The sequence below is a fragment of the Erythrolamprus reginae genome, chromosome 8 (genome assembly GCF_031021105.1).
Source record: "Erythrolamprus reginae isolate rEryReg1 chromosome 8, rEryReg1.hap1, whole genome shotgun sequence".
In the NCBI taxonomy this organism is placed as follows: domain Eukaryota; kingdom Metazoa; phylum Chordata; class Lepidosauria; order Squamata; family Dipsadidae; genus Erythrolamprus; species Erythrolamprus reginae.
In genome coordinates, this window is record NC_091957.1 from 8074974 (window position 1) to 8088549 (window position 13576).

The 13576-nt window shown below is 40.6% G+C and overlaps 1 protein-coding gene across 1 annotated transcript in view; it reads right to left on the minus strand.

Moving 5' to 3' along the window:
- ASTN2 (astrotactin 2) overlaps positions 1-13576 on the minus strand; it is a 397091-nt gene that overhangs the window by 181092 nt on the left and 202423 nt on the right. The window contains 1 exon segment of the mRNA XM_070759605.1: positions 6921-7088. Within this exon segment, the coding sequence (XP_070615706.1) occupies positions 6921-7088 (168 nt within the window).

Genomic DNA, 13576 nt, shown 5'->3' on the forward strand with positions numbered 1-13576 from the left:
TTACAAAGATTAAAAATTAGGGGGGGAAAGCAGTCAATCCCCAACTTATGACCACTATGGAGTTCAACATTTTTATTGCTAAGTGAGACATTTGTTCAGTGGGTTGTGCCTCATTTTATGACCCCTTTCTGGCCAGTAGTTAAGTGAGTCACTGCAGTTTATTTATTTATTTATTTATTTATTTAATTAGATTTGTATGCCACCCCTCTCCGAAGACTCGGGGCGGCTTAGAAAGTTCTTAAGTTAGTAATATGGCTGTTAAGTGAATCTGGTTTCCCCATGGATTTTGCTTGTCAGAAGGTCGCAAAAGGGAATCACTATCAACTGACCCCTGGCCATCGTCATAAAGGTGACTCTGTTGCCACCTGGAATGCTTCAACACACTTTTCGTAAGTATGAAAAAATGGACAAGCTACTTCTTTTTTCCAGCACTTTGATCACTAAGCAGATTTGGTTTTTTTGTAAGTTTAGGTCTACCCATACGACATTGAGAAACATGTAAATATAATTATGCACAAAACTAGAAATATTTCTCCACTGCAAACCTCCCCAGTCGAGAAATAGTTTAAAGAGGATACCCAAAATGACATTCCCTCCCCCTGCCTTTTCACTTTGCACCAATGTTGTTTCTGTTGGGGGAATCTAACACAACCACGACAAAAACAAGGCTGTGATCAAAAGGCCTTCAAACAGGCTGAAATGACTTTTCTCCCAAGAATTGGCTGTTTTTCTTTGGGTTCTCTCTCTCTCTCTCTCTTTCCGCCCAAGGCAACCAAAGTACAGTTCACCTATTCGAGGTTGTCATTTTATTTATTTATTTATTTATTTGAAAGAAGCAGTGGGTGGAAATGGATCAAGGAGAGAAGCAACATAGAACATAAACACTCTAGAAAATATCCAAAGATACTTTACTAGAAGAGCCCTCCACTCCTCCACTCGCAACAGAATACCCTATGCAACTAGACTTACAAGCCTAGGTTTAGAAAGCTTAGAACTACGTCGCCTTATTAAACACAACCTAAGCGCAGCCCATAAAATCTTCTGCTGCAATGCCCTTCCTGCCAATGACTACTTTAGCCTCAACCACAACAACACACGAGCACATAACAGATACAAACTTAATGTAAACCGCTCCAAACTCGACTGCAGGAAATACGACTTTAGTAACTGAGTAGTTGATGCATGGAACTCACTACCAGACTCTGTAGTATCATCACCTAACCCCCAAAAGTTACCCTTAGGCTATCCACTCTTGACCTCTCCCGATTCCTAAGAGGTCAGTGAGGGGTGTGCATAAGTGCACCAGTGTGCCTTCCATTCCCTGTCCTAATGTTTCTTTATTTTTTTTACTAGTTTCATGTATATGAATACTATTATTTCTAATGCCTTTTTCTAATTTTTTCTTTTAATAGTATCATGTATATAAATATTATTATATCATCACACACTTGATAAAACAAACAAACAAATAAATAAGTTGGAACCATTAATCAGTGGAACGGCTTACCACCAGAACTTGGGACTGGACGTTTTTAAGCAGATGTTGGATAACCATCTGTCTTAAGTGGTGCAGGGATTCCTGCGTAAGCAGAGGATTGGACTAGAAGACCTCCAAGGTCCCTTCCAACTCTATTTATTCTGTTCTAATACTAGCACCCAGAATTATCCAAGAAGGTCAACCGGATATTTCATAAGAAGGGTTGCTAGAATTGGGTATGTCTAGTTTAATGAAAAGAAGGAGGGGAGACATGATAACAGTGTTCCAATATTTGAGGGGCTGCCAAAAAGAAGAGGGAGTCAAAATATTTTCCATAGGACCTGATGGTAGGACAAGAAACAATGGGTGGAAACGAGTCAAGGAGAGAAGCAACCTAGAACTAAAGAGAAATTTCCTAGGAGTTAGAACAAATAATCGGTGGAAAAATTTGTCTCTAGAAGTTGTGAATGCTCCAACACTGGAGGTTTTAAAGAAGAAACTGGACAGCCATTTGTTTGAAGTGGTATGGGGTTTCCTGCCTAAGCAGGGGGTTGGACTAGAAGACCTCCAATGTTCTTTCCAACTCTGTTATTCTATTCTGTTCTGTTCTGTTCTATTCCTATTCTATTCTATCCTATCCTATCCTGTCTGTCTAGAGACAGACAGACAGACAGACAGACAGACAGACAGACAGACAGACAGACAGATAGATAGATAGATAGAAAGATAGAGATAAGAGATAGATAGATAGATAGATAGATAGAGAGATAAGAGATAGATAGATAGATAGATAGATAGATATAAGAGATAGATAGATAGATAGATAGATAGATAGAGATAGATAGATAGAAAGATAGAGATAGATAGATAGATAGATAGATAGATATAAGAGATAGATAGATAGAGATTATAGATAGATAGATAGATAGATAGATAGATAGATAGATAGATAGAGATAAGAGATAGATAGAAAGATAGATAGAAAGATAGACAGACAGACAGACAGATAGATAGATAGAGATAAGAGATAGATAGAAAGATAGATAGAAAGATAGAGAGATAAAAAGATAGATAGATAGATAGAGATAAGAGATAGATAGATAGAAAGATAGATAGATAGATAGATAGATAGAAATAAGAGATAGATAGAAAGATAGATAGAAAGATAGATATATAGATAGATAGAAATAAGAGATAGATAGAAAGATAGATAGAAAGATTGATAGATAGAGAGAGAGGGGGGGGGATATGGATGAGATAGAGTTAGAGTTAGAGATGTAATTTATATTGCTGCCTAGTCAGGAAGCTTAGAATAATATCAAAACCTCATACATACAACAATAAACCAATAAAAGAGAATAATCCTATAATAAATTAATCATACAATATTATAATCATATGATAAATAAATACAATATAATAAACCTCACCCCCACAACCCATCACGCAAGCCATTTAACGGGCTCCATCTCACTCTGCATAACTCCCACCCATAAATATAAAGCTTATGGTGCATAAGCGCGCCAGCATGCCTACCATCCCTGTCCTAATATTGCCTTTTATTTGTATCCATTTTGTGTATTCATAATCATGTTTATACTTACACCTGTTGTCCAATGCATGCTTGACGAATTAAATGAATTAATTTTTTTAAAAAGCTCCAAAAGAAGGAAGAGGGGGAGGGGATGTAAGGCAAACTAACGACATGCTAAATTTCAACCGCTCTTCCATAAAATATTCGCCGTCTTAAACATGTCTTGATATTAAAAGATTAAACGTTGGAAGGGGGGGGGGGTTCCGTTCCCGCGACACCCCGAGACTTGATTTACGAGCTGCAGGAGACGCTAACTTTTTGATTCATGATGCGAGGTTTGGTTTCCAAAGGTAACCTTTCCAGCAAGGGAAATAGGGATGGTGGGGAGGAAAAGGAGTAACCAGGGAAGGAATGACTTGGCAAGAAGGACTGGAGAGGCTGAGGGATGTGGAAGAGAGTTTTTAGGGAAGGGTTTGCCAATCGAAGCGGCCCTTTAATAACTCATTTCTTCCCTCCCGAGTTTTTATCTGCCTGGGTCATTAATTCCTCACACTTACAGAATAACAAATATATGTTCTACAAATCAGCCAGACATGGGGGGAAGCAGGGGAGGGGTGGAGGAGAAAACACCCAGATTTGGAGAAGAGTGGAGAAGGGAGCATCATTGTAAGGTATAAAATAGAACTAGAATTAATAGAAAGCGAATTAATAAAACAAAATAAGGAGGTTACTGTGGTTATTTGTTGGTTAATTAGTGGGTTAATTAATAACGGTGTTTTACACCACCCAGGCAGAACCTGGAATCCCCCTACATTTTAATGCCTCCTTCTCCTCCTCCTCCTTTTCTCCATCTCGGTCTCCTCCTCCATCTTCTTCTCCCCCTCCTCCTCTTCCTCCTCCTCTTCCTCCTCACATTTCATTGCCCAACTAGGTAGCTTCATCATTGCTAGGAGGAAATGAGGTTTGGTCTTGCTCTTCTAGCGCTGATGATATTACCTAGATGGGTAATGAAATGTCTGCAAGAAAACCACCCAGCTCAGAGAGCACCAAGGACTCCACAGTCTGTTTTGTTGTCTCCTGATCCTTCTGCTCCTCCTCTGCTTAAATTATGGATTTCAAAAATAGTTTTGTAAGACTTTATGGTGCAGAAAACACAGATTACTTGCACTAACCCACAAAGAAAATCTGGTTTTTTTGACACACACCCAGAATTGTTGTGATGTACAGAACAGAACAGAATAGAATAGAATAGAATAGAAAATATGGACTGGAGTAGATTAAACTAGATTAGAATGGAATAGAATATGGAATGGATTGGAATGGAATATGGAATGGATTGGATAGAATTAGAATTAGAATCAGAAGAATTAGAATTAGTATTCGCAATCAGGTGCAATGCTACCAATTTGGCCCAGTTTGGGCATACCAGTAATGGCAGTGACATGAGGCTCTGCCCACCCACCCGGACACCGCCATTTTCTTTTTTTAATTCCCTGTCCATGCACAAAGCCTTCTGCTCATGCGCAGTGGGTTTAAAAGTGTGTGCAATGCAAATAACACACTTCTGAACCAGCAGGGAAAGTAAGTAATTTTCACTGCTGGATAGAGTAGAGTAGAGAGTAGAGTGTAGAGTGTAGAGTAGAGAGTAGAGAGTAGAGAGTAGAGAGTAGAGAGTAGAGTAGAGAGTAGAGAGTAGAGAGAGTAGAGAGTAGAGTAGAGAGAAGAGTAGAGAGTAGACTAGAGAGTAGACTAGAGTAGAGTATAGAGTATAGAGAGCAGAGTAGAGTAGAATAGAGAGTAGAGTAGAGAGTAGAGTAGAGTAGAGAGTAGAGTAGAGTAGAGAGAAGAGTAGAGAGTAGACTAGAGTATAGAGTATAGAGTATAGAGTATAGAGTATAGAGTATAGAGAGCAGAGTAGAGTAGAATAGAGAGTAGAGTAAGAAATAAAAATAGAAATAGAAATAGAAAACACAAATAGAAATAAAAATATATAATACTTTATTTAGCCAAGTGTGAATAGACGCACAATGAATTTTCCCCCAGTGCAGAAATACAGGCCACAGTTAGTTCACAGTGAAAACTGCAAGCCAAGATTTGAAGATGGACAGACTTCCATCTCAAACTACCAATTAATTCAGCAGGCATTCCAGTTCACGTCGTCCTAAGCCAGGCTGTTCTACTTGACTTTGCTGATTAAGCCACAATCGGCTGGCTTCATAGGTCACGCACGACTATAAATCATGGCTTGCAAAACACAACGGTTGAGTTCACACCATCCGTTCAGCCCAGGTGTCCCGGCCCTGAACTGCTTTAAAACAGCTTTCTAAGCAGGCGGGTGTTTAGCAGCAGGAAGAAGGATGCTACGGATGGGTTCTGCTAGTGCCAAGCGGTTTGCACGCCCCTGTTGGTTGTGCAAACAACACACGCAGCTTGGTTCTATTAGAAAGAGCTTTGCTTTCCGGAAGCCGAGGTCTTTCTCCCTGCGTTTTGACCTTCCTCTGGCAATTATCTGAGAAAAGGCAGCTCGGAGCAATCTGCTCAGACCTGAGCCTACATTACAGCTGGATTGAGGCCAAATCCACTTCCCAGCATCAGGGTTTTTAATCAGAGGTCACCCCACCACAGATGTACTGGGAATACAGGGGGTGGGGGAGGGAGGAGAGGAGGGATGATGTAATCTTGAAGACCCTCTTTTCAGGATCTTGGGAAGAGCCGTGGTGGCGCAGTGGTTAGAATGCTGTATTGCAGGCTAACTCTGCCGACTGCCAGCAGTTTGTTTTTTACCAGCTCAGACTTCCATCTTTCTGAGGTTGGTAGGCAAGATGTTGATTCTTAGAGAGGGCTGTAAAACACTGTGAAGAGGTATATAAGTCTAAGTACTATTGCTATTGCTATTGCTATTGCTATTCCTTCCCTCCCTCCCTCCCTCCCTCCCTTTCTTCTTCTTCTTCTTCTTCTTCTTCTTCTTCTTCTTCTTCTTCTTCTTCTTCTTCCCTTTCCTTTCCTTTCCTTTCCTTCCTTCCTTCCTTCCTTCCTTCCTTCCCTCCCTCCCTCCCTAACAAACAAAATACAGTTCCTTTATAATGGATATTTTTACCATGTTTTGTGGTGAAATGCAGTCTGGATTCCCAGGAAGGAGGGGCTGCATTCCAGAGAAGACCAAGAGACAGCAAAGTTGGAGGAGATGATCAGAGAGATGGAGGCCATAAGAAGAACAGTTGTAGGAATTGATTCATCTAGTCTGATCAATCTTTTCTTTTATGTACAATCAGAGTATATGCACCAAAGACAAATTCCTTGTGTGTCCACTCACACTTGGCCAATAAAGTATTCTATTCTATTCTATTCTATTCTATTCTATTATTCCATTCCATTCCATTCCATTGTTACTCTATTCCATCCCATCCCATCCCATCCCATTATTACTCTATTCTATTCCATTCTATTCTATTCCATTCCATTCCATTGTTACTCTATTCTATTCCATTCCATTCTATTTGATTCCATTGTTACTATCCCATTCCATTCCATTATTACTCTATTCTATTCCATTCCATTGTTACTCTATTCCATTCCATTCCATTATTACTCTATTCTATTCTATTCTATTCCATTCTATTCTATTCTATTCCATTGTTACTCTATTCCATTCCATTCCATTATTACTCTATTCCATTCCATTCTATTCTATTCCATTCCATTGTTACTCTATTCCATTCCATTCCATTGTTACTCTATTCCATTCCATCCCATCCCGTCCCATTCCATTCCATTGTTACTCTATCCCATCCTATTCTATTCCATTCCATTCTGTTCTATGCTATGCCACACCACTTCACTCTACTCCGTTCCATTGTTATTCTATTCTATTCTGTTCTGTTCTGTTCTGTTCCATTCCACTCCGCTTACCAGTTTCTTCGTCGCAAAGATGCTCGCACGCGTCCGTCGTTCTCTGCCCACAGAGATCGCGGATCCAGGGCGAGGTGGCATTGATCTGATAATAGAGGGAGAGCTTTGCAGGATTCAGCCAGTCAGAGATGTCCAAGTAGCTGCCCTCACTCACAACAAAACTGCTCCCTGCAAGACAAAGGGGAAAAGAAAAGGTGAGGCAGAAAGAAGACAGATGTCAACCGACTGGAACATCTGGGCCTTATCTGACAAAATGAAATTCAAAGTAGAGAAAAGTCAAGAGCACTTATCAAAGTCCGTATAAAGTTTGGTTCCAGTTGGGTGTACTGGATAAGGCACCAGGCTAGAAAGTGGGAGACTGTGAATTCTAGTCTCGCCTTAGCCCTGAAAACCGACTGGGTGAATTTGGGCCAATCACCAGGAGACAGTGAGTTCTAGTCCCGCCTTAGCCCTGAAACCGACTGGGTGAATTTGGGCCAATCACCAGGAGACAGTGAGTTCTAGTCCTGCCTTAGCCCTGAAAACCGACTGGGTGAATTTGGGCCAATCACCAGGAGACGGTGAGTTCTAGTCCCGCCTTAGCCCTGAAACCGACTGGGTGAATTTGGGCCAATCACCAGGAGACGGTGAGTTCTAGTCCTGCCTTAACCCTGAAAACCGACTGGGTGAATTTGGGCCAATCACCAGGAGACGGTGAGTTTTAGTCCCGCCTTAGCCCTGAAAACCGACTGGGTGAATTTGGGCCAATCACCAGGAGACAGGGAGTCCTAGTGCTACTCATATGATTTATGTAGGAGAAAATAGAAGAAGGTGTGTTGGAAATATTCACCAACAGGAGTTATTTGTAAAAAAAATAATAAAGTTGGGATACAAATGGACAAACTTCATGGTTTTAAAACCTTCTTTCACCTTCATCTCCCCCAGAACACACACACACACACACAAACGCACCATGCAGTATGCACAAGAACAAAGATACAACAGGGCAGGAATAGCAGAGCAATTGTAAAATTGGGAGTTTGAAGGAACCACCAATTAGCAAACATTTATATTTACGCTAATTACAAGGCTGGAGAGAAATCTCAGCAAGATGAATATTTAATTAACATAATTCCTTAAAAGTAGAATGTTTTTTGACACCGAGTTGACCATTATTTTGAAAAAAATAATAATGATTGTTGGATGTGTGTGTGTGTGTTCCTCACACACCACACACATTGTACATTCATACTGAAACGGAAAAAAATGTGCTTTCTCCCACTACTTGGCAATATACATCTTCTAATTAGGCAAATGTATTTTCAGTTTTCCTTATCTAATATCAGACAGCCAGTGTAATAAGGGCAGGGGGAGGGGATTTTTTAACAAATGCTTGCATCCTCATTAACCCTGATCTTCAATTACACTGATTATAAGGCTGTTTTCAAATGGTGCGACAGAGATCAGAGCTAAACAGCAGAGAGGAGGGAGGGAGGGAGGAGAAAAGAAGGAAGTAAAGACGAAGGAAGGAAGGAGGAAAGAAGAAAGAAAGAAAGGAAGGTAATAGGAAAGAAGGAAGAAGAGAGGAAAGTAGGAAGGAAGGAGGGAGGAAGGGAGGGAGGGAGGGAGAAAAGAAGGAAGAAAGGAAGGAAGGGAGAAAGAATAAAGGAAGGAAGAAAGAAGAAGAGAGGAAAGAAGAAAGGAGGGAGGGAAAAGGAGGGGAGTGAGTGAGGGAGGGAGGGAGGATGGATGGATGGAAGGAAGGAAGGAAGGAAAAGGAAAGAAGGAAGGAAAGGAGGGAGAAAAAGAAAGAAAGAAAGGAAAAGGAAGGAAGGAAGTTAGGAAGGAAGGAAGGAAGGAAAGAAAGAAGGAAGGACGTTAGGAAGGAAGTTAGGAAGGAAGGAAGGAAAGAAGGAAGGAAGGAAGTTAGGAAGGAAGGAAGTTAGGAAGGAAGGAAGTTAGGAAGGAAGTTATGAAGGAAGGAAAGAAGGAAGGAAGGAAGGAAGGAAGGAAGGAAGGAAGGAAGGATCACCAGCAATCCTGCCAGGTTTTGCAAACAAATGTTATGGAAACCGACTGAAAACCAGGACAACTCTGAAAGTTGTCGTTGCACACACTGTGTTCCTCTCTAATGAAGGGGGGGGGGAAGGCTGGCTCCCCTCAGCCTCATCACTGAGCCTCCTGACAAAAGATACAGTACTTCTACCTTTAACCTTGAAGTGATAGAAGAAGGTTAGGTTTGCTACTGTCCATCTTAGGAGGAATGTGCATTTGAGAAGAGGGACTAGTAATATCTGAGCCTGCAATCGGTGAAGGGTTGAAATCTGGCCTCCATCGTGCAACACCTTTTGTCCTTCTTTCTTGTGTGTAAAGGTGGGGGCTCAAACTTAATTTGATAGGTTGAAGCATTTGTTCAGGTGAGGGGGTGATTATTGCCATTGTAAATATTTCCTGGTAGACCTCTCATCAGGTTTTGGGGTCAGAGTAGCATATTACATTTAAACTCCTCCTCCTCCCTTCTTCTCCCTTCTCCTCCTCTTCCTTCCTTCCTCCTCCTCCTCCTCCATCTCCACCACCACTTTTCCTTCTCTTCCTCCTTTTTTGAAGTCACCTGCTTCCCAATCTCAGAGAGCCTTTGGCAGGATTTGGTAGGATTCGATGCAATCTTTCTTGGGACACAAATGAATTATTGGATGCTATGGAGGCACAGATTCAACAACCCTGCCTCTCATCCACCTATACTCTTATCATCTTTGCGGAGGGGACAATAAAAAGAAATTGGTTTTCTAACAAAGGAAAAAGACCGATACTGTATTGAGGGGGGTAAATGCCAAATGTTTTGAAATAACCACTGCTTCCAAGCAGACCAATGAGGGCTGAATTAATTCTAAGGAGTTACTGTATTATTATTATTATTTGAATGCACAGGAGAGCTGGTAGCCTCCAATGCAACTGGTCCACAGGGACATCCTGATATAGTTTGTTTTGTTGTATGATATCTCCCACCCCTCTTTGGTCCCCTCTCACTCCAACTCAGGTTTATATCAAAGCAAAGTTGGCTGCAACAGCTTCAGAAGTTCAAAGGCCTTATCCACAGGTCTTCATCAAAATTCAACCACCTCGTTTTGAAGCTTCTACAAAGAGAGGTTTGAAGTGCTTGACATTTGAGAAAAATGTGTATTTTAGAGAACAAAAAATAGATAAAGTACAGCAAGACCTTGTTCTTTTCCCTTGTTAAATATTGTTAAGAGGTAAAAAAGACACAGCCAAAAATACCCAACTCTCTCTCTCTCTCTTTATTTTTATTTTCTCACCTCCTCTTATGCACTTATCTACATTATATCTATCTATATCTATATCTATATCTATAATCTATACCTACAGTATATTTATATCATCTCTATCTCTATCTATCTATCTATCTATCTATCTATCTATCTATCTATCTATCTATCTATCTATCATCTATCTATCTATCTATCTATCTATCTATCTATCTATCTATCTCTATCTCTATCTCTATCTCTATCTCTATCTCTATCTCTATCTCCCCATCCATCCATCCATCCATCCATCTTTGTGAGTAACATATTTTTGCTGATAATGAAAAGGAACGTGACAAAAAATCACTCATAATTCTGCCTATTGTCAACAGTTTGACCCTGATCAGCTCAAAGTTTATTCAGTCTTCCGTCCTTCCGAGGTCTGAAAATGAGGACCCAGGTTATTGGGGGCAAGAGGCTGACTCTGTAAACCTCTTAGAGGGCTTTAAAGCATTGTGAAGTAGTATATAAGTCTAAGTGCTATTGCTATTGCTCTTCCTTCCATATTCCAAGCTAACTCTGCCCACTGCTGGGAGTTCAATCCTGACTGGCTCAAGGTTGACTAAGGCCTACTGACAGAGATAGAAGCAGATTGAAACTCTCTCCTCTCTCCTCTCTCTCTCACACACTATCTTTTTGTCTCTTTCTCTTGACTTCTCTTTTTCTTCTCTCTCTCTGGCCTTTTCTTTCTTTCTTTCTTTCTTTCTTTCTTTCCTTCTTTCCTTCTTTCCTTCTTTCCTTCTTCTTCCTTCCTCTCTCTCTCTTTTTCTCTCCTTCTGTCTTTCTCTTTCTTGCCTTCTTTTTTCATTCTCTCTCTCTTCTCTCTCCTCTCTCTATCTTTTTTCCTCTCTTTCTTTTTAAGTTTCTCTCCCCTCTTTCTCTCCCTAACCTTTTCTTTCTTTCTTTCTTTCTTTTTTTCTTTATTTCTTTCTTTCTTTCTTTCTCTTTTTCTTTCTTTCTTTCTCTCTTTCTTTCTTTCTTTCCTTCCTTTCTCTCTCTCTCTCTTCTAAATTCAAACAACTTGTTTAATTAAAAACAAAATGAGAAGCTGTGCCAATGCCAGTGTTTGCCTGCAAAGATCAAGAGGAAAATTAGAGGGGAGCTGGTAATGGCTGAATCCAGTTCTATGAGCATCACAGTGAAGCTAGCCAGAGGGAAAGCTGATAAACCATCTTCAGATGAAACAATTAAAGTTCAATCACATGCCAATCAGGGAACATGGCATTTGGGAGCCGAATGTAGTCACAGCTTATTTAGCATGCCTCCAGCTGGGGGTGGGGGTGGGAACCCCAACGAGGTGGGCTTTAATCTCTAACCCTGATTGGGCTTTGAGACTTAGACATTGTAGTATATAAAACTACACTTCTGCAAATACATAAAGGGTAGTCCTTGACTGACAACTACAACTGAGCTCCAAATTTTCTCCTGCTAAGTGAAACATTGGTTAAGTGAGGTTTGTCCCATTTTTGGATGGATGGATGGATGGATGGATGGATATAGGTAGATAGATAGATAGATAGATAGATAGATAGGTATGTGTGTATGTATGTATTAGGTAGGTAGGTAGGTAGATAGATATAGGTAGGTAGGTAGATAGACAGATAGTTGGATGAAAGAGTAGGTAGGTAGATGGATGAGAGGTTAGATAGATGAAAGGAGAGAGAGAGAAAGATAGATAAAGAGAGAGGAAGAGATAGATAGACAGACAGAGAGAAAGAGTTGAATGAAAGGGTAGGTAGGTAGGTTGGTAGGTAGATGGATGTGTGTGTGTGAGAGAGAGAATCGTTGGGTGGATGGATGGATGGATGGATGGATAGTTGGACAGCGAGAGAGAAAGACAGAGACAGATTGATAAATAGAGGGGTATCCCTCTCCCTCCCTCCCTCCCTCTCTCTCTGTGTATATATGGACACCCACACCCACAAATACACACACATACACACATATACACAGACATACACAGACAGATATGCATATATAGGAAATGGAAATAATATATATATTCTTTTCTTTGTATATATCTTTTCATATCCTACTCTAACAACATCAGGCACCAGTTCCGGCACTGTTCTACTGTTAATTGAACATTTCACAGTCCCACATGATGCGTTTCAGGCCTCCAGGCAATTATAATCCCTCATTACAGCAAGCTGGGCTTGGTTCAATTTCCTCACTCGGGAAAATTACTTAAAAATAATTCGAAATCTTTGTCCCTCCCCAACGTTGTTCTCAAATTGGCTTCAGGAGCAGAAGATGCTCCCTGCTTTTATGTCCAATTCTAAATCCATTTCAGGCAAGCCTTTGACTAACAATATCTCCTACACTGGAAGGCTTTTACACACAAACACACCACTCAGAACTTTCTGCACAGACAATATTCAACCCTTGCTTCCTGAGAAGTTTGAACACTTGCAATGTCGCATCCACCATTTAAAGTGGCTTCGGTATGAAAAGAAGGACCAGGGGAGACATGATAGCAGTCTTCCGATATCTCAGGGGTTGCCACAAAGAAGAGGGAGTCAAGCTATTCTCCAAAGATCAGAAGCAACCTGAGAAAATGCTATTTGACTATTTGCATATTGTCCTGTCCAGTCTATATTTGGAATCCTCTGGACACTGGAGGTGATATTTTGGTAAGAAAAATCACATGTACATATTCAAAGTGTCATCCAACATTCACCCCATTTGCTTGAGTCTACTGAACTACCGTGAAATCCAAGTATCTAATAGTATAAACACTTTTAAATGGTAAACCTAAGTGAACTATAAGAATGCATGACTTATTTATTTATTTATTAATTATTTATTTATTGGATTTGTATGCCGCCCCTAGTAGATGCTTGGAACAAACTTCCAGCAGACGTGGTTGGTAAATCCACAGGAACTGAATTTACACACGCCTGGGATAAACATATATCCATCCTAAGGAAATAGTATAAGGGCAGACTAGATGGACCATGAGGTCTTTTTCTGCTGTCAGTCTTCTATGTTTCTACATATGGGGATTATATTTTGTTGAAGCAAAAAGAGCCACTAATTGACTTTTTTTTAAAGCACAAATTCCAAGGAGGGGAATGAGCCAGCTCCATACTGCACATATGACACAATGGCAGCAGTTTTCAATGGCTTACAGATTCAAAACGAACATCAGTATTAGCCACAGTGGGGCAGTGGTTAGGGTGCGGTACTGCAGGCTACTTCTGCTGACTGCTGGCTGCTGGCTGCTTGAAATTGGCCAGTTTGAATCTCACCAGGCTCAAAGTTAACTCAGGCTTCCATCCTTCCAAGGTCGGTAAAATGAGGATAGGCTGACTCTGTAAAACCGCCTACAGAGGACTGTAAAGCACTCTGAAG